The sequence below is a fragment of the Rana temporaria genome, chromosome 8, assembly GCF_905171775.1.
Source record: "Rana temporaria chromosome 8, aRanTem1.1, whole genome shotgun sequence".
NCBI lineage: Eukaryota > Metazoa > Chordata > Amphibia > Anura > Ranidae > Rana > Rana temporaria.
The window spans coordinates 782195-803629 of NC_053496.1; the positions used below are offsets into that span (position 1 = coordinate 782195).

At 55.5% G+C, this 21435-nt stretch overlaps 1 protein-coding gene across 1 annotated transcript in view; it reads left to right on the plus strand.

Annotated features, from left to right (window-relative positions):
• The window catches only part of LOC120909824 (T-cell surface glycoprotein CD4-like), a 69971-nt gene that overhangs the window by 23099 nt on the left and 25437 nt on the right, over positions 1-21435 (plus strand). Inside the window, exons 2-4 of the mRNA XM_040321552.1 lie at positions 5480-5550; positions 9697-9864; positions 20643-20780. Coding sequence (XP_040177486.1) covers positions 5508-5550; positions 9697-9864; positions 20643-20780 — 349 coding nt within the window. The 5' untranslated portion in view covers positions 5480-5507. The remainder of the gene's footprint in view (positions 1-5479; positions 5551-9696; positions 9865-20642; positions 20781-21435) is intronic.

Sequence of the window (21435 nt, forward strand, 5' to 3'; positions counted from 1 at the left end):
TTTCGCGTAAAGCTGCTCCTGCTAATAGCAGGGGCAGCCAATGCTACGTATACCCGTCGTTCCCGCGTCGCAAATTTAAAATTTTACGTTGTTTGCGTAAGTGAATCGTGAATGGCGCTGGACGCCATTCACGTTCACTTTGAAGCAAATGACGTCCTTGCGACGTCATTTGCCACAATGCACGTAGGGAAAGTTTCCCGACGGAGCATGCGCACTACGTTCAGCGCGGGAACGCGCCTAATTTAAATGATCCACGGCCCCTACGGGATCATTTAAATTACGCACCCTTACGCCGGGCATTTTTGAGGAGCGCCCACGCAAATTACGTGGCTACTGCTTCGTGAATGAAGCGTAGCGCAAATAATTTGCGGGGGCGCAGGGCAAAAACGGGACGCTGCGCCTCCATAAGGAGTGCGCAGCGGTACCTGAATCTGCCCCAGTGACCTAATATGACCACATGGCCAAGTACATTGACCTAATATGGCCATGTGGCAATAGTAGGTCACTGTCAATGAGATGACTTTGTAAATATTTATTTTCCCAAAAGTAATTTTCTTTCTTTTTTTAATTTATTTTTTAAATCCCCTCCCCCCCCCACGTCTTCAATTCTCCGCTGTGAGAAAATGAGGATTATTTTTGAATGATATAAATCAGTGTCACGCAGCAAAAACAATACAAAATATTTATATATTGTGAATATAAATCCCACCCCCCCCCCAATAAATAAACAAATAAATGTACATTAATTTATTGTATTTTGGATTCAAATTCACAATATATAAATTTTTTTTTTTTTTTTTTTTTTTGCTGCGATACACTGATTTATATCATTTATTTTGTTGTGAAATCACTTCCACGGTGGTTGGCGGGTCATCAATTTCTTATATATATTTTATATATTCTTTACACATTGATCATCTCTTGTGATAATTATTATATTCCTTTTTATATATTCATTATTTTTTTATAAATACAAGGCGTTATCTGATTGGAAGTGGAGATTGACCAGGACTGGTCATCGGACTAGGAGGGCATCTAGGGGGCAGGTGCTGATAGGAGGAGAGGGCAGAGTGACCGGGAGAAGAGCTCCTCGCTGTCCAATCAGGGGCTGGGGGGGGCGAGTCCAGGACTGGTCATCGGACTAGGAGGGCATCTAGGGGGCAGGTGCTGATAGGAGGAGAGGGCAGAGTGACCGGGAGAAGAGCTCCTCGCTGTCCAATCAGGGGCTGGGGGGGGCGAGTCCAGGACTGGTCATCGGACTAGGAGGGCATCTAGGGGGCAGGTGCTGATAGGAGGAGAGGGCAGAGTGACCGGGAGAAGAGCTCCTCGCTGTCCAATCAGGGGCTGGGGGGGGCGAGTCCAGGACTGGTCATCGGACTAGGAGGGCATCTAGGGGGCAGGTGCTGATAGGAGGAGAGGGCAGAGTGACCGGGAGAAGAGCTCCTCGCTGTCCAATCAGGGGCTGGGGGGGGGCGAGTCCAGGACTGGTCATCGGACTAGGAGGGCATCTAGGGGGCAGGTGCTGATAGGAGGAGAGGGCAGAGTGACCGGGAGAAGAGCTCCTCACTGTCCAATAGCAGGCCCGGGTCCCGGAATCGGCCACTTCTACAAATCATCTGAGATTTAGGAATCTGAATCACGTTCTGCTCCTGCACAGATTTTCTGGGTGTCTTTGATATATTTTCTATGCCCCCCCCCTCCCCCCACCTGTGGTCTCCGTCGCCTCTCCTTCCTATATTCCTCTCCGCTGTGCCTCGTCGTCTCTCCTGATTGGCTGTGGTCTCCCCACAACAACAGGAAACGTTCGATGGTGTGCGCTGGGAGAGAGGATACTAGGAGCGGAAGATGGGGGAGGGGGGTACCCACAAAACCACTTCAGACCCCCCCAGTCCTCCGTCTGCCAGAATCAAACGCACTGCGGTCTGCCGCTCCGACCCGCGCGCCCTTCACGACCCCAACGCCCTTCACACCCTGCGCACCGACACCGTACATCAAATTCTAGGATGTGACAGGAAATATCTCTGATTGTTGTATCCAAAATCTGTACACAATGTAACCAAAAAATCTTCCCCCCAAATATGGTACCGAGCGCCCCACATGTCCCCCCAAATATGGTACCGAGCGCCCCATATGTCCCCCCAAATATGGTATCGAGCGCCCCACATGTCCTCCCAAATATGGTATCGAGCGCCCCACATGTCCTCCCAAATATGGTACCGAGTGCCCCATATGTCCCCCCAAATATGGTACCGAGCGCCCCACATGTCCCCCAAATATGGTACCGAGTGCCCCATATGTCCCCCCAAATATGGTACCGAGCGCCCCACATGTCCCCCCAAATATGGTCCCGAGCGCCCCACATGTCCCCCCAAATATGGTCCCGAGCGCCCCACATGTCCCCCCAAATATGGTACCGAGTGCCCCACATGTCCCCCAAATATGGTACCGAGCGCCCCACATGTCCCCCCAAATATGGTCCCGAGCGCCCCACATGTCCCCCCAAATATGGTACCGAGCCCCCCACATGTCCCCCCAAATATGGTACCGAGTGCCCCATATGTCCCCCCAAATATGGTACCGAGCGCCCCACATGTCCCCCAAATATGGTACCGAGCGCCCCACATGTCCCCCCAAATATGGTCCCGAGCGCCCCACATGTCCCCCCAAATATGGTACCGAGCCCCCCACATGTCCCCCCAAATATGGTACCGAGCCCCCCACATGTCCCCCCAAATATGGTACCGAGCGCCCCACATGTCCCCCCAAATATGGTATCGAGCGCCCCACATGTCCTCCCAAATATGGTACCAAGCGCCCCATATGTCCCCCCAAATATGGTACCGAGCGCCCCATATGTCCCCCCAAATATGGTACCGAGCGCCCCACATGTCCCCCCAAATATGGTACCAAGCGCCCCATATGTCCCCCCAAATATGGTACCGAGCGCCCCATATGTCCCCCCAAATATGGTACCAAGCGCCCCATATGTCCCCCCAAATATGGTACCGAGCGCCCCACATGTCCCCCCAAATATGGTACCGAGCGCCCCACATGTCCTCCCAAATATGGTACCGAGCGCCCCACGTCATCCCAAATATGGTACCGAGCGCCCCACATGTCCCCCCAAATATGGTACCGAGCGCCCCATATGTCCCCCCAAATACGGTTCCGAGCGCCCCATATGTCCCCCCAAATATGGTACCGAGCGCCCCACATGTCCCCCCAAATATGGTACCGAGCGCCCCATATGTCCCCCCAAATACGGTTCCGAGCGCCCCATATGTCCCCCCAAATATGGTACCGAGCGCCCCACATGTCCTCCCAAATATGGTACCGAGCGCCCCACATGTCCTCCCAAATATGGTACCGAGCGCCCCACATGTCCCACCAAATATGGTACCGAGCGCCCCACATGTCCCCCCAAATATTGTACCGAGTGCCCCATATGTCCCCCCAAATATGGCACCGAGTGCCCCATATGTCCCCCCAAATATGGCACCAAGCGCCCCATATGTCCCCCCAAATATTGTACCGAGCGCCCCATATGTCCCCCCAAATATTGTACCAAGCGCCCCATATGTCCCCCCAAAAATGGTACCGAGCGCCCCATATGTCCCCCCAAATATGGTACAGGACACCCCACATGTCCCCCACATATTGTACCGGACACCCCATATGTCACCCCACATATTGTACGGGACGAGGGGTGTCTGATCTCATTCTTTTCCCATCTGATGCCAAAAAAAATCCAAAATACAATTTTATACAATAGAACTTTATCCTGGAGAGGTGATAGATAAAGATCAATATTATTCTAAAACATTATCCGTGAGAGAAAAACAATGATAAATAAATAGAGTTCTCTATATGTATCTATATGTATCTATATGTATCTATATGTATCTATATTTATCTATATGTATCTATATGTATCTATATTTATCTATATGTATCTATATGTATCTATATTTATCTATATGTATCTATATGTATCTATATGTATCTATATGTATCTATATTTATCTATATTTATCTATATGTATCTATATTTATCTATATGTATCTATATTTATCTATATGTATCTATATTTATCTATATGTATCTATATGTATCTATATGTATCTATATGTATCTATATGTATCTATATGTATCTATATGTATCTATATTTATCTATATGTATCTATATGTATCTATATTTATCTATATGTATCTATATGTATCTATATGTATCTATATGTATCTATATGTATCTATATGTATCTATATTTATCTATATTTATCTATATGTATCTATATTTATCTATATGTATCTATATTTATCTATATTTATCTATATGTATCTATATTTATCTATATTTATCTATATGTATCTATATTTATCTATATGTATCTATATGTATCTATATTTATCTATCTATATCTATATGTGTCTATATTTATTTATCTATCTATCTAGAAAGAAAGAAAGAAAGGAAGAAAAATATAATACAGATAGAGTATGCATGCTGTCTATCTATCTTGTTATCTATCTATCTATCTATCTATCTATCTATCTATCTATCTATCTATCTGTCTATCTGTCTGTCTGTCTGTCTGTCTGTCTGTCTGTCTGTCTATCTGTCTATCTATCTCTATATTCTCTATCTATCTATCTATCTATCTATCTATCTATCTATCTATCTATCTATCTATCTATCTATCTATCTATCTATCTATCTATCTATCTATCTATCTGCACATACAAATCTTATCCGGCCCTAAAATATGAAAATAAATCTTTGTACAGCCTGAATATTGATCGGTGATCATAGAACACAAGTCTGATCGATACAAGACTCCCGCCTGCCGGTGACCCCAACACCCCATCCAGAGATAAACAGACTTCCTGGGGGGGAAGAAAGAAGATTACTAATATTAGGATACTGATAGATAGACAGGATACTGATACTGATATATCTATCTGTCTGTCTGTCTATCTATCTATCTATCTATCTATCTATCTATCTATCTATCTATCTATCTATCTATCTATCTATCTATCTATCTGTCTATCAGTATCCTAATATTAGTAATCTTCTCCCCCCCCCCGGTGTCTCCCCCTCCAGGAAATCTGTGTATCTCTGGATGGGGTGTTGGGGTCACCCGCAGGCGGGAGTCTTGTATTGATCAGACTTGTGTTCTCTGATCACCGATCAATATTCAGGCAGTACAAAGATTTATTTTCATATTTTAGGATAAGATTTGTATGTGAAGGATGTGGATTGTAATATGTGTGATCGGTTTTCCCCGCACTGGAGATGATCGGTCACTTTGCTCCAATTTTATCATTTCCCGGGTTGGATACAAATCTTCATCACAGGAAATGTTACTTGTTGTTACATTTTGTTACATTTTGTTACATTTTGTTACATTTTGTTACTTTTTGTTACTTTTTGTTACTTTTTGTTACATTTTGTTTTTCTTTTTCTATAATCAGAAGAGATTTTCTATCAACATTTGGAGACATGAAGAAGGGAGTCTGCGTTTGTCTTCTGTATCTGCAGACATGTGAGTGACACCAGGCAACCCTTCGGTGACAACCCACGGGGGGCGGGGGTGGGGGGGGGTAAGAGCATGTGATGCCCCGAGGTTTTACTGCAAGCTGGCCAAAATATCTCTGCATGTTTTCTAAAAGATGAATTCCTAATCATCATGCATTGAAAAGAGTATCTACCCCAGAGGTGTGCGCAGTGTATTGCATTAGGGTGTGCACCCCAAAGCTCAAACACACAGTACTGATCACTCACAAAGTTCATTCAGAAGGGGAAGGAGATGGCCAATTACATATTTACCGGCACCTTCCTCCACACATCCTAAAACATCCTACAACAGCTGGCGGGAGAGGAGGGAAGCTGGTAGCACTGCAGGGGGAAGCCAGCAAAGTAGGGGGAATCTGTGCTGTAAAGGGTGATTAGGGTGTGCCTGGGCACACCTGGCACACCCTGTGCGCACGCCTATGCCCAGAGGTAGGACTATAATTCTAATCAAGACTCTGGTCCGGCCACATCTGGAGTATTCCGTCCAGTTCTGGTCACCAGTCCTCAGGAAAGATGTGCTGGAACTGGAGAGAATCTAGAGAAGGCCAACTGAGATAATAAGGGGGTTGGAGGAGCTCAGCTATGGGGGAGGGAGGAGCTCAGCTATGGGGGAGGGAGGAGCTCAGCTATGGGGGAGGGAGAAGCTCAGCTATGGGGGAGGGAGGAGCTCAGCTATGGAGGAGGGAGGAGCTCAGCTATGGGGGAGGGAGGAGCTCAGCTATGGGGGAGGGAGGAGCTCAGCTATGGGGGTTGGAGGAGCTCAGCTGTGGGGGAGGGAGGAGCTCAGCTATGGGGGAGGGAGGAGCTCAGCTATGACGGAGGGAGGAGCTCAGCTTTGGAGGAGGGAGGAACTCAGTTATGGAGTAGGGAGGAGCTAAGCTATGGAGGAGGGAGGAGCTAAGCTATGGGGGAGGAGCCCACCTATGGGGGTTAGAGGAGCTCAGCTATGGGGGAAAGCTCAGTTCTGGGGAAGGGAGGAGCTCAGCTATGGGGAGGGAGGAGCTAAGCTATGGAGGAGGGAGGAGCTAAGCTATGGGGGAGGAGCCCACCTATGGGGGTTAGAGGAGCTCAGCTATGGGGGGGAGCTCAGCTATGGGGGGAAGCTCAGTTCTGGGGGAGGGAGGAGCTCAGCTATGGGGGAGGGAGGAGCTCAGCTATGGGGGAGGGAGGAGCTCAGTTCTGGGGAGGGAGGAGCTCAGCTATGGGGGAGGGAGGAGCTCAGCTATGGGGGGAGCTCAGTTCTGGGGGAGGGAGGAGTTCAGCTATGACGGAGGGAGGAGCTCAGCTATGGAGGTTGGAGGAGCTCAGCTATGGGGGAGGATCTCAGCTACGGGGAAGGGAGGAGCTCAGTTACGAGGAACAACTACAAGCACTAAACATTCTCCCCGAAGAAGAGACGCTGGGAGGAGATATGATAGAGATCTACAAACGAAGGGCTGAAGGGCGATGATATTACGGGGAGAAAACTATTCAGAGTCTCAGAGAGCTGAAGACGAAATGCTGCGACTCAATGAAGTTGGACAGAAGGGTTCTTTACTGTCAGAGCAGTAAGGATGTGGAACTCCCTTCCACAATCAGTGGAGACAGCGGGAAGTATAGATCTTTCACACAACCCTTAGATGGGCATCTTGAACACAATATACAGGGATGTGGGGGATGGAAGAACACACGCGGGAAGGTGGCTGCCCATGTCCTTACCTTAGGAGGTGGTGCCGGATCGGGGGTGGGGCTCCTGGAAGCTGCCCCTCTGCCCCTCCACCCCTCCATCTGCTGCAGCTTGCCGAGGGAAAAGTCAGGGCCGTTGCTTCTCCTCCCAGGCCGTACAGGATGTGAGTCCTGAGACCCGATTGGTTGGGAAGCCCTAAGACTCCCTGGCCAAGCAGGTCTCCAGATCTGCTTTCTGATTGGCCGGGAGCAGAAGCAGGAAGACATTGATGAATATTAATTTGCTATTGTCACACAACTGGGTGGGATCAGGGCGCAATGCTCTGCGCCCTGAGCCCACCCTTTCTTAGAGCCAATTAGAACCTCAGGCTCTAATCATGTGCTTCAAAATAAAGAAAAGCCCCATTGGACTCCATGCGTCCGGCGCCCTGTATGTAGATTAGGGGGCAGGTACATGGATTCGGGGGGCGGTGCCTGTATGTAGATTAGTGGGTGGGTACATGGATTCGGGGGGGCGGTGCCTGTATGTAGATTAGTGGGTGGGTACATGGATTCGGGGGGGCGGTGCCTGTATGTAGATTAGTGGGTGGGTACATGGATTAGGAGGGGGCAGTGCCTGTATGTAGATTAGTGGGTGGGTACATGGATTTGGGGGGGGCGGTGCCTGTATGTAGATTAGTGGGCAGGTACATGGATTCGGGGTGGCGGTGCCTGTATGTAGATTAGGGGGCGGGTACATGGATTAGGAGGGGGCGGTGCCTGTATGTAGATTAGTGGGTGGGTACATGGATTCGGGGGGGGCGGTGCCTGTATGTAGATTAGGGGGCGGGTACATGGATTCGGGGGCGGTGCCTGTATGTAGATTAGTGGTCGGGTACATGGATTCGGGGGGGGGCGGTGCCTGTATGTAGATTAGGGGGCGGGTACATGGATTCGGGGGGGCGGTGCCTGTATGTAGATTAGGGGGCGGGTACATGGATTTGGGGGGGGCGGTGCCTGTATGTAGATTAGTGGGCAGGTACATGGATTCGGGGTGGCGGTGCCTGTATGTAGATTAGGGGGCGGGTACATGGATTAGGAGGGGGCGGTGCCTGTATGTAGATTAGTGGGCGGGTACATGGATTCGGGGGGGCGGTGCCTGTATGTAGATTAGGGGGCGGGTACATGGATTCGGGGGCGGTGCCTGTATGTAGATTAGTGGTCGGGTACATGGATTTGGGGGGGGCGGTGCCTGTATGTAGATTAGGGGGCGGGTACATGGATTAGGAGGGGGCGGTGCCTGTATGTAGATTAGTGGGCGGGTACATGGATTCGGGGGGGCGGTGCCTGTATGTAAATTAGGGGGCGGGTACATGGATTCGGGGGCGGTGCCTGTATGTAGATTAGTGGGCGGGTACATGGATTTGGAGGGGGCGGTGCCACTGCGCGTTTCATGGAGCGGCTGCCATTGCTCAGCTTCTCTCTTTAGCTTGTTCAGTTAAACTTTGACAATAAAGCCTGGAAGCTGATTGGTTCCTTTGCAGAGCCCGCCCCCGGACTTCTCACATTTATAGCATTTCAGCTTATTATGTGACGGCGGCGTTGGTTTTCTTTTTTCACACTTGTTTTCTTTTATTTTAACCTGGAAATCCCAACATTATCCCGCTTCCTGTCCCAGGGTGACCGCCGTACTGAGCAGCATTGTCAGCCAGTGGCGGTTCGTCCATAGAGAGCGCTGGAGCGCCGCCCCCTCTGGCTCTCACTGCCACTGAGTGAAATAACATAGATCCATGCATTGCACGAATCGATGTTATTTTCGCCGCTGCCGCTGTTATTCAGATGGTCGGCGCTCAATGTCCGGCCATCTGAATAACGCCAGCTGGTTGGCTGTAAGGAAATGTCTATCAAAGCCAACAGCTCTGATAGGCTTTCCCAATACAGCCCTCGGGTCCCGGAAGCTTATTCTCGGAGCGCACAGACTGTACGCCCCTTGAATAAGATGACAGGCGTCTCAGCCAATCAGGTTGGCCGGTTCTGGCTACCTGTAACCTGATTGGCTGAGACGCCTGTCAGTCATCGAGGGAGGGCGGGAGAAGACATCGTGGGACGTGGATGCCTGACTCCAGTAAAGGTAAGTGCCGGGCGGGGGGGGGAACGCAATTTACAGGGCACAGTGGGGACAATTGGCACAGCGGCGACCATTAAAGGGCACAGTGGTGACAATGTATGGCACAGTGGGGACAATTGGCACAGTGGCTGCGTTTGATGGCATGTAACAGTGACTGCGTTTGGGCACAGTGAGACTGCAATTTTTTTTTTCCTTTGCGCCCCCCCAAAAATTTTGAGCACCAGCCGCCACTGACTGTCAGCCTTGGGACAAGGAGCGTATTGGGACTACAAAACACCTCCCTCTCTTCTGCAGAACATAGATGACATTTTTATTCTCTCTTTTGATATAAATTGTGTTTTTCAGACCTGTCCCTGGCGTCCGGTGAGCGGTTCCTGTATAAGGCGGGTGATCGGGTCACAGTGCCGTGCGGCATGAATTCCCCCGGGGACATCGAGTGGAAGAAAAACGGGACGCGTATAATAAAGATCGAAAAAGGAAAAACCATTCTCGGTGCAACAAAGGACAAAACAAGTGAGAGTATTATATATATATCGTCCTATCAGATCCCTCTATTATTATATATATATCGTCCTATCAGATCCCTCTATTATTATACATGACGTCCTATCAGGTCCCTCTATTATTATACATGACGTCCTATCAGATCCATCTCTGTGAGAGCAGGGGGAGGGGCAAGTGATGGGGAAGCGGGGAGGGTGGAGACTAAGGGGGTGTAAGGTCACGTAGTGAGAGCAGGGGGAGGGGCAAGTGATGGGGAAGCGGGGCAGGGTGGAGAGTAAGGGGGTGTTAGGTCAGGTAGTGAGAGCAGGGGGAGGGGCAAGTGATGGGGAAGCGGGGCAGGGTGGAGAGTAAGGGGGTGTAAGGTCACGTAGTGAGAGCAGGGGGAGGGGCAAGTGATGGGGAAGCGGGGCAGAGTGGAGAGTAAGGGGGTGTAAGGTCACGTAGTGAGAGCAGGGGGAGGGGCAAGTGATGGGGAAGCGGGGAGGGTGGAGACTAAGGGGGTGTTAGGTCAGGTAGTGAGAGCAGGGGGAGGGGCAAGTGATGGGGAAGCGGGGCAGGGTGGAGAGTAAGGGGGTGTTAGGTCAGGTAGTGAGAGCAGGGGGAGGGGCAAGTGATGGGGAAGCGGGGCAGGGTGGAGAGTAAGGGGGTGTTAGGTCACGTAGTGAGAGCAGGGGGAGGGGCAAGTGATGGGGGAGCAGGGGCAGGGTGGAGAGTAAGGGGGTGTAAGGTCACGTAGTGAGAGCAGGGGGAGGGGCAAGTGATGGGGAAGCGGGGCAGGGTGGAGAGTAAGGGGGTGTTAGGTCACGTAGTGAGAGCAGGGGGAGGGGCAAGTGATGGGGAAGCGGAGCAGGGTGGAGAGTAAGGGGGTGTAAGGTCACGTAGTGAGAGCAGGGGGAGGGGCAAGTGATGGGGAAGCGGGGCAGGGTGGAGAGTAAGGGGGTGTTAGGTCAGGTAGTGAGAGCAGGGGGAGGGGCAAGTGATGGGGAAGCGGGGCAGGGTGGTGAGTAAGGGGGTGTTAGGTCAGGTAGTGAGAGCAGGGGGAGGGGCAAGTGATGGGGAAGCGGGGCAGGGTGGTGAGTAAGGGGGTGTAAGGTCACGTAGTGAGAGCAGGGGGAGGGGCAAGTGATGGGGAAGCGGGGCAGGGTGGAGAGTAAGGGGGTGTTAGGTCAGGTAGTGAGAGCAGGGGGAGGGGCAAGTGATGGGGAAGCGGGGCAGGGTGGAGAGTAAGGGGGTGTTAGGTCACGTAGTGAGAGCAGGGGGAGGGGCAAGTGATGGGGGAGCAGGGGGAGGGTGGAGACTAAGGGGGTGTAAGGTCACGTAGTGAGAGCAGGGGGAGGGGCAAGTGATGGGGAAGCGGGGCAGGGTGGTGAGTAAGGGGGTGTAAGGTCACGTAGTGAGAGCAGGGGGAGGGGCAAGTGATGGGGAAGCGGGGCAGGGTGGAGAGTAAGGGGGTGTAAGGTCACGTAGTGAGAGCAGGGGGAGGGGCAAGTGATGGGGAAGCAGGGGGAGGGTGGAGAGTAAGGGGGTGTTAGGTCATGTAGTGAGAGCAGGGGGAGGGGCAAGTGATGGGGAAGCGGGGCAGGGTGGAGAGTAAGGGGGTGTAAGGTCACGTAGTGAGAGCAGGGGGAGGGGCAAGTGATGGGGAAGCGGGGCAGGGTGGAGAGTAAGGGGGTGTAAGGTCACGTAGTGAGAGCAGGGGGAGGGGCAAGTGATGGGGAAGCGGGGCAGGGTGGAGAGTAAGGGGGTGTTAGGTCAGGTAGTGAGAGCAGGGGGAGGGGCAAGTGATGGGGAAGCGGGGCAGAGTGGTGAGTAAGGGGGTGTTAGGTCACGTAGTGAGAGCAGGGGGAGGGGCAAGTGATGGGGAAGCGGGGCAGGGTGGTGAGTAAGGGGGTGTAAGGTCACGTAGTGAGAGCAGGGGGAGGGGCAAGTGATGGGGAAGCGGGGCAGGGTGGAGAGTAAGGGGGTGTAAGGTCACGTAGTGAGAGCAGGGGGAGGGGCAAGTGATGGGGAAGCGGGGCAGGGTGGAGAGTAAGGGGGTGTTAGGTCAGGTAGTGAGAGCAGGGGGAGGGGCAAGTGATGGGGAAGCGGGGCAGGGTGGAGAGTAAGGGGGTGTTAGGTCAGGTAGTGAGAGCAGGGGGAGGGGCAAGTGATGGGGGAGCGGGGCAGAGTGGTGAGTAAGGGGGTGTTAGGTCACGTAGTGAGAGCAGGGGGAGGGGCAAGTGATGGGGAAGCGGGGCAGGGTGGTGAGTAAGGGGGTGTAAGGTCACGTAGTGAGAGCAGGGGGAGGGGCAAGTGATGGGGAAGCTGGGCAGGGTGGAGAGTAAGGGGGTGTAAGGTCACGTAGTGAGAGCAGGGGGAGGGGCAAGTGATGGGGAAGCAGGGGGAGGGTGGAGAGTAAGGGGGTGTTAGGTCATGTAGTGAGAGCAGGGGGAGGGGCAAGTGATGGGGAAGCGGGGCAGGGTGGAGAGTAAGGGGGTGTAAGGTCACGTAGTGAGAGCAGGGGGAGGGGCAAGTGATGGGGAAGCGGGGCAGGGTGGAGAGTAAGGGGGTGTAAGGTCACGTAGTGAGAGCAGGGGGAGGGGCAAGTGATGGGGAAGCGGGGCAGGGTGGAGAGTAAGGGGGTGTTAGGTCAGGTAGTGAGAGCAGGGGGAGGGGCAAGTGATGGGGAAGCGGGGCAGAGTGGTGAGTAAGGGGGTGTTAGGTCACGTAGTGAGAGCAGGGGGAGGGGCAAGTGATGGGGAAGCGGGGCAGGGTGGTGAGTAAGGGGGTGTAAGGTCACGTAGTGAGAGCAGGGGGAGGGGCAAGTGATGGGGAAGCGGGGCAGGGTGGAGAGTAAGGGGGTGTAAGGTCACGTAGTGAGAGCAGGGGGAGGGGCAAGTGATGGGGAAGCGGGGCAGGGTGGAGAGTAAGGGGGTGTTAGGTCAGGTAGTGAGAGCAGGGGGAGGGGCAAGTGATGGGGAAGCGGGGCAGGGTGGAGAGTAAGGGGGTGTTAGGTCAGGTAGTGAGAGCAGGGGGAGGGGCAAGTGATGGGGGAGCGGGGCAGAGTGGTGAGTAAGGGGGTGTTAGGTCACGTAGTGAGAGCAGGGGGAGGGGCAAGTGATGGGGAAGCGGGGCAGGGTGGTGAGTAAGGGGGTGTAAGGTCACGTAGTGAGAGCAGGGGGAGGGGCAAGTGATGGGGAAGCGGGGCAGGGTGGAGAGTAAGGGGGTGTAAGGTCACGTAGTGAGAGCAGGGGGAGGGGCAAGTGATGGGGAAGCGGGGCAGGGTGGAGAGTAAGGGGGTGTTAGGTCAGGTAGTGAGAGCAGGGGGAGGGGCAAGTGATGGGGAAGCGGGGCAGGGTGGAGAGTAAGGGGGTGTTAGGTCAGGTAGTGAGAGCAGGGGGAGGGGCAAGTGATGGGGAAGCGGGGCAGGGTGGAGAGTAAGGGGGTGTTAGGTCACGTAGTGAGAGCAGGGGGAGGGGCAAGTGATGGGGAAGCGGGGCAGGGTGGAGAGTAAGGGGGTGTTAGGTCAGGTAGTGAGAGCAGGGGGAGGGGCAAGTGATGGGGGAAGCGGGGCAGGGTGGTGAGTAAGGGGGTGTAAGGTCACGTAGTGAGAGCAGGGGGAGGGGCAAGTGATGGGGAAGCGGGGCAGAGTGGTGAGTAAGGGGGTGTAAGGTCACGTAGTGAGAGCAGGGGGAGGGGCAAGTGATGGGGAAGCGGGGCAGGGTGGAGAGTAAGGGGGTGTTAGGTCAGGTAGTGAGAGCAGGGGGAGGGGCAAGTGATGGGGAAGCGGGGCAGGGTGGAGAGTAAGGGGGTGTTAGGTCACGTAGTGAGAGCAGGGGGAGGGGCAAGTGATGGGGGAGCAGGGGGAGGGTGGAGACTAAGGGGGTGTAAGGTCACGTAGTGAGAGCAGGGGGAGGGGCAAGTGATGGGGAAGCGGGGCAGGGTGGTGAGTAAGGGGGTGTAAGGTCACGTAGTGAGAGCAGGGGGAGGGGCAAGTGATGGGGAAGCGGGGCAGGGTGGAGAGTAAGGGGGTGTAAGGTCACGTAGTGAGAGCAGGGGGAGGGGCAAGTGATGGGGAAGCGGGGCAGGGTGGAGAGTAAGGGGGTGTTAGGTCAGGTAGTGAGAGCAGGGGGAGGGGCAAGTGATGGGGAAGCGGGGCAGGGTGGTGAGTAAGGGGGTGTTAGGTCACGTAGTGAGAGCAGGGGGAGGGGCAAGTGATGGGGAAGCGGGGCAGGGTGGAGAGTAAGGGGGTGTAAGGTCACGTAGTGAGAGCAGGGGGAGGGGCAAGTGATGGGGAAGCGGGGCAGAGTGGTGAGTAAGGGGGTGTAAGGTCACGTAGTGAGAGCAGGGGGAGGGGCAAGTGATGGGGAAGCGGGGCAGGGTGGAGAGTAAGGGGGTGTTAGGTCACGTAGTGAGAGCAGGGGGAGGGGCAAGTGATGGGGAAGCGGGGCAGGGTGGTGAGTAAGGGGGTGTAAGGTCACGTAGTGAGAGCAGGGGGAGGGGCAAGTGATGGGGAAGCGGGGCAGAGTGGTGAGTAAGGGGGTGTAAGGTCACGTAGTGAGAGCAGGGGGAGGGGCAAGTGATGGGGAAGCGGGGCAGGGTGGAGAGTAAGGGGGTGTTAGGTCAGGTAGTGAGAGCAGGGGGAGGGGCAAGTGATGGGGAAGCAGGGGCAGGGTGGAGAGTAAGGGGGTGTAAGGTCACGTAGTGAGAGCAGGGGGAGGGGCAAGTGATGGGGAAGCGGGGCAGGGTGGAGAGTAAGGGGGTGTAAGGTCACGTAGTGAGAGCAGGGGGAGGGGCAAGTGATGGGGAAGCGGGGCAGGGTGGAGAGTAAGGGGGTGTTAGGTCAGGTAGTGAGAGCAGGGGGAGGGGCAAGTGATGGGGAAGCGGGGCAGGGTGGAGAGTAAGGGGGTGTTAGGTCACGTAGTGAGAGCAGGGGGAGGGGCAAGTGATGGGGAAGCGGGGCAGAGTGGTGAGTAAGGGGGTGTAAGGTCACGTAGTGAGAGCAGGGGGAGGGGCAAGTGATGGGGAAGCGGGGCAGGGTGGAGAGTAAGGGGGTGTTAGGTCACGTAGTGAGAGCAGGGGGAGGGGCAAGTGATGGGGAAGCGGGGCAGGGTGGAGAGTAAGGGGGTGTTAGGTCAGGTAGTGAGAGCAGGGGGAGGGGCAAGTGATGGGGAAGCGGGGCAGGGTGGAGAGTAAGGGGGTGTTAGGTCACGTAGTGAGAGCAGGGGGAGGGGCAAGTGATGGGGGAGCAGGGGCAGGGTGGAGAGTAAGGGGGTGTAAGGTCACGTAGTGAGAGCAGGGGGAGGGGCAAGTGATGGGGAAGCGGGGCAGGGTGGAGAGTAAGGGGGTGTAAGGTCACGTAGTGAGAGCAGGGGGAGGGGCAAGTGATGGGGAAGCGGGGGAGGGTGGAGAGTAAGGGGGTGTAAGGTCACGTAGTGAGAGCAGGGGGAGGGGCAAGTGATGGGGAAGCGGGGCAGGGTGGAGAGTAAGGGGGTGTTAGGTCAGGTAGTGAGAGCAGGGGGAGGGGCAAGTGATGGGGAAGCGGGGCAGGGTGGAGAGTAAGGGGGTGTAAGGTCACGTAGTGAGAGCAGGGGGAGGGGCAAGTGATGGGGAAGCGGGGCAGGGTGGTGAGTAAGGGGGTGTAAGGTCAGGTAGTGAGAGCAGGGGGAGGGGCAAGTGATGGGGAAGCGGGGCAGGGTGGTGAGTAAGGGGGTGTAAGGTCACGTAGTGAGAGCAGGGGGAGGGGCAAGTGATGGGGAAGCGGGGCAGGGTGGTGAGTACGGGGGTGTAAGGTCACGTAGTGAGAGCAGGGGGAGGGGCAAGTGATGGGGAAGCGGGGCAGGGTGGAGAGTAAGGGGGTGTTAGGTCAGGTAGTGAGAGCAGGGGGAGGGGCAAGTGATGGGGAAGCGGGGCAGGGTGGAGAGTAAGGGGGTGTAAGGTCACGTAGTGAGAGCAGGGGGAGGGGCAAGTGATGGGGAAGCGGGGCAGGGTGGAGAGTAAGGGGGTGTAAGGTCACGTAGTGAGAGCAGGGGGAGGGGCAAGTGATGGGGAAGCGGGGCAGGGTGGTGAGTAAGGGGGTGTTAGGTCAGGTAGTGAGAGCAGGGGGAGGGGCAAGTGATGGGGAAGCGGGGCAGGGTGGAGAGTAAGGGGGTGTTAGGTCAGGTAGTGAGAGCAGGGGGAGGGGCAAGTGATGGGGAAGCGGGGCAGGGTGGAGAGTAAGGGGGTGTAAGGTCACGTAGTGAGAGCAGGGGGAGGGGCAAGTGATGGGGAAGCGGGGCAGGGTGGAGACTAAGGGGGTGTTAGGTCAGGTAGTGAGAGCAGGGGGAGGGGCAAGTGATGGGGAAGCGGGGCAGGGTGGAGAGTAAGGGGGTGTAAGGTCACGTAGTGAGAGCAGGGGGAGGGGCAAGTGATGGGGGAGCAGGGGGAGGGTGGAGAGTAAGGGGGTGTAAGGTCACGTAGTGAGAGCAGGGGGAGGGGCAAGTGATGGGGAAGCGGGGGAGGGTGGAGAGTAAGGGGGTGTTAGGTCAGGTAGTGAGAGCAGGGGGAGGGGCAAGTGATGGGGAAGCGGGGCAGGGTGGTGAGTAAGGGGGTGTTAGGTCAGGTAGTGAGAGCAGGGGGAGGGGCAAGTGATGGGGAAGCGGGGCAGGGTGGTGAGTAAGGGGGTGTAAGGTCACGTAGTGAGAGCAGGGGGAGGGGCAAGTGATGGGGAAGCGGGGCAGGGTGGTGAGTAAGGGGGTGTAAGGTCACGTAGTGAGAGCAGGGGGAGGGGCAAGTGATGGGGGAGCAGGGGGAGGGTGGAGAGTAAGGGGGTGTTAGGTCACGTAGTGAGAGCAGGGGGAGGGGCAAGTGATGGGGGAGCAGGGGGAGGGTGGAGACTAAGGGGGTGTAAGGTCACGTAGTGAGAGCAGGGGGAGGGGCAAGTGATGGGGAAGCGGGGCAGGGTGGAGAGTAAGGGGGTGTTAGGTCACGTAGTGAGAGCAGGGGGAGGGGCAAGTGATGGGGAAGCGGGGCAGGGTGGAGAGTAAGGGGGTGTAAGGTCAGGTAGTGAGAGCAGGGGGAGGGGCAAGTGATGGGGAAGCGGGGCAGGGTGGAGAGTAAGGGGGTGTAAGGTCACGTAGTGAGAGCAGGGGGAGGGGCAAGTGATGGGGAAGCGGGGCAGGGTGGAGAGTAAGGGGGTGTTAGGTCACGTAGTGAGAGCAGGGGGAGGGGCAAGTGATGGGGAAGCGGGGCAGGGTGGTGAGTAAGGGGGTGTAAGGTCACGTAGTGAGAGCAGGGGGAGGGGCAAGTGATGGGGAAGCGGGGCAGAGTGGTGAGTAAGGGGGTGTAAGGTCACGTAGTGAGAGCAGGGGGAGGGGCAAGTGATGGGGAAGCGGGGCAGGGTGGAGAGTAAGGGGGTGTAAGGTCACGTAGTGAGAGCAGGGGGAGGGGCAAGTGATGGGGAAGCGGGGCAGAGTGGTGAGTAAGGGGGTGTAAGGTCACGTAGTGAGAGCAGGGGGAGGGGCAAGTGATGGGGAAGCGGGGCAGGGTGGTGAGTAAGGGGGTGTAAGGTCACGTAGTGAGAGCAGGGGGAGGGGCAAGTGATGGGGAAGCGGGGCAGGGTGGAGAGTAAGGGGGTGTTAGGTCAGGTAGTGAGAGCAGGGGGAGGGGCAAGTGATGGGGAAGCGGGGCAGGGTGGAGAGTAAGGGGGTGTAAGGTCACGTAGTGAGAGCAGGGGGAGGGGCAAGTGATGGGGAAGCGGGGCAGGGTGGAGAGTAAGGGGGTGTTAGGTCACGTAGTGAGAGCAGGGGGAGGGGCAAGTGATGGGGGAGCAGGGGGAGGGTGGAGAGTAAGGGGGTGTAAGGTCACGTAGTGAGAGCAGGGGGAGGGGCAAGTGATGGGGAAGCGGGGCAGGGTGGAGAGTAAGGGGGTGTTAGGTCAGGTAGTGAGAGCAGGGGGAGGGGCAAGTGATGGGGAAGCGGGGCAGGGTGGTGAGTAAGGGGGTGTAAGGTTGCGTAGTGAGAGCAGGGGGAGGGGCAAGTGATGGGGAAGCGGGGCAGGGTGGAGAGTAAGGGGGTGTAAGGTCACGTAGTGAGAGCAGGGGGAGGGGCAAGTGATGGGGAAGCGGGGCAGGGGTGGTGAGTAAGGGGGTGTAAGGTCACGTAGTGAGAGCAGGGGGAGGGGCAAGTGATGGGGAAGCGGGGCAGGGTGGAGAGTAAGGGGGTGTAAGGTCACGTAGTGAGAGCAGGGGGAGGGGCAAGTGATGGGGAAGCGGGGCAGGGTGGAGAGTAAGGGGGTGTAAGGTTGTGTAGTGAGAGCAGGGGGAGGGGCAAGTGATGGGGAAGCGGGGCAGGGTGGAGACTAAGGGGGTGTAAGGTCACGTAGTGAGAGCAGGGGGAGGGGCAAGTGATGGGGAAGCGGGGCAGGGTGGAGAGTAAGGGGGTGTAAGGTCACGTAGTGAGAGCAGGGGGAGGGGCAAGTGATGGGGAAGCGGGGCAGGGTGGAGAGTAAGGGGGTGTTAGGTCAGGTAGTGAGAGCAGGGGGAGGGGCAAGTGATGGGGAAGCGGGGCAGGGTGGAGAGTAAGGGGGTGTTAGGTCACGTAGTGAGAGCAGGGGGAGGGGCAAGTGATGGGGAAGCGGGGCAGGGTGGTGAGTAAGGGGGTGTAAGGTCACGTAGTGAGAGCAGGGGGAGGGGCAAGTGATGGGGAAGCGGGGCAGGGTGGTGAGTAAGGGGGTGTAAGGTCACGTAGTGAGAGCAGGGGGAGGGGCAAGTGATGGGGAAGCGGGGCAGGGTGGAGAGTAAGGGGGTGTTAGGTCAGGTAGTGAGAGCAGGGGGAGGGGCAAGTGATGGGGAAGCGGGGCAGGGTGGAGAGTAAGGGGGTGTAAGGTCACGTAGTGAGAGCAGGGGGAGGGGCAAGTGATGGGGAAGCGGGCGGGGTGGTGAGTAAGGGGGTGTAAGGTCACGTAGTGAGAGCAGGGGGAGGGGCAAGTGATGGGGAAGCGGGGCAGGGTGGAGAGTAAGGGGGTGTAAGGTCAGGTAGTGAGAGCAGGGGGAGGGGCAAGTGATGGGGAAGCGGGGCAGGGTGGAGAGTAAGGTCACGTAGTGAGAGCAGGGGGAGGGGCAAGTGATGGGGAAGCGGGGCAGGGTGGAGAGTAAGGGGGTGTTAGGTCAGGTAGTGAGAGCAGGGGGAGGGGCAAGTGATGGGGAAGCGGGGCAGGGTGGAGAGTAAGGGGGTGTAAGGTCAGGTAGTGAGAGCAGGGGGAGGGGCAAGTGATGGGGAAGCGGGGCAGGGTGGTGAGTAAGGTCACGTAGTGAGAGCAGGGGGAGGGGCAAGTGATGGGGAAGCGGGGCAGGGTGGAGAGTAAGGGGGTGTTAGGTCAGGTAGTGAGAGCAGGGGGAGGGGCAAGTGATGGGGAAGCGGGGCAGGGTGGAGAGTAAGGGGGTGTTAGGTCAGGTAGTGAGAGCAGGGGGAGGGGCAAGTGATGGGGAAGCGGGGCAGGGTGGTGAGTAAGGGGGTGTAAGGTCACGTAGTGAGAGCAGGGGGAGGGGCAAGTGATGGGGAAGCGGGGCAGGGTGGAGAGTAAGGGGGTGTTAGGTCAGGTAGTGAGAGCAGGGGAAGGGGCAAGTGATGGGGAAGCGGGGCAGGGTGGTGAGTAAGGGGGTGTTAGGTCAGGTAGTGAGAGCAGGGGGAGGGGCAAGTGATGGGGAAGCGGGGCAGGGTGGAGAGTAAGGGGGTGTTAGGTCAGGTAGTGAGAGCAGGGGGAGGGGCAAGTGATGGGGAAGCGGGGCAGGGTGGAGAGTAAGGGGGTGTTAGGTCAGGTAGTGAGAGCAGGGGAAGGGGCAAGTGATGGGGAAGCGGGGCAGGGTGGTGAGTAAGGGGGTGTTAGGTCAGGTAGTGAGAGCAGGGGGAGGGGCAAGTGATGGGGGAAGCGGGGCAGAGTGGTGAGTAAGGGGGTGTTAGGTCAGGTAGTGAGAGCAGGGGGAGGGGCAAGTGATGGGGGAAGCGGGGCAGAGTGGTGAGTAAGGGGGTGTTAGGTCAGGTAGTGAGAGCAGGGGGAGGGGCAAGTGATGGGGGAAGCGGGGCAGAGTGGTGAGTAAGGGGGTGTTAGGTCAGGTAGTGAGAGCAGGGGGAGGGGCAAGTGATGGGGAAGCGGGGCAGAGTGGTGAGTAAGGGGGTGTTAGGTCAGGTAGTGAGAGCAGGGGGAGGGGCAAGTGATGGGGAAGCGGGGCAGGGTGGTGAGTAAGGGGGTGTTAGGTCAGGTAGCACTAAACCTTTCATCTGATGTCTAAATTGCTGAATTTGTAAATTCCGGAAGCCGATATAAAAGAATAAAAGTGGTAAAAAAGCCCTTGTGGGTGTAACCAATCTTGTTTTTTTGCACAATTCTCCTTTAAGGGGGTGTGACAAGGGGCGTGTCCTATGCCTGCATATTCTTGCTGATAGGTGTCCCTCATTCCCGGCTCAGAAAGTTGGGAGGTGCATGTTGGGCATTGTAAAAACTCAGACATGCTGGGAATTGTAGTTCATAAACAGCTGACGCTCCATAGTTTGGACCCGCCCCCGAGGTCAGTAAGGGGTCAATTTATAAAACATTTGTTGGCCAAACGTCTGTAATTTTCCCAATAGATGAATTCCTTTATCATGAGCGCCACCTAGTGGCCATAATGTGGTATAGCTTTCTGAAATACCTCAATACCACATTCTGGCCACTAGGTGGCGCTCATGAGAAAGGAATTCATCTATTGGGAAATTAGAGAAATTACATTTCAAATAATTATTTTATTTTGTGTATTTTTTTGTATTTTATTTTTGTATTTTATTTTTGTACAGACCAACAACGTTTCAGTGTTCCGGACGGCGCTACGAAAGACTTGCAGATCTCGGATATCGTCCTCATTGATTCCGGAAATTACAGCTGCGAGGAGAAGAACAAAGCGTCGCGGACGGTCCAAGTTCTGGTCCTCCAAGGTGCGGCCCGGATGAGGGTTGGGGGGATTCTTGTGTCTGATTGGCTACATATATATACAGTGGAACGCCGGACTGCGAGTAACGCGTTTCGCCATACGAACGCTGTATTTCCTAAAATCCTGACTCAGCGTGTTTTCTCACAAAACGAGGAGGACTCAGGCCAGAGCAGTGCGCAGTACCGCGTTTGGCCTGAGGTGGGGGGGGCGCCGGCGCTGTTTGGAAAGACCTGTAGACAGTTTGGCTGACCCCGGAAAGGCTCGGTGTCGGAGTCTTTCTGAGGTTTGCCAAGGTCAGCCACGTTGTCCTCGGCCGTTTCCAAGTCTCTCTGGCGCCCCTCCGCCTCTGGCCACATGCGGTATTGCATGCCATTGAAGTCAATGCGGAACAAATTATCTTCCTTTCCATTGACTTCTATGGGGAAACTCGCTTTGATATGAGAGTGCTTTGGATTACAAGCGTTCTCCTGGAACCGATATATCCTCGTAATCCGAGGTTCCTCTGTATATTTGTACAGGAGATAGAATCTAAGGTTGCCCCCCTGGAAAACAATGAACACTTCCTACTAATTGTTCAATATTGGGCCCCCCACTTCCTACTAATTGTTCATTGTTGGGCCCCCACTTCCTACTAATTGTTCAATATTGGGCCCCCCCAC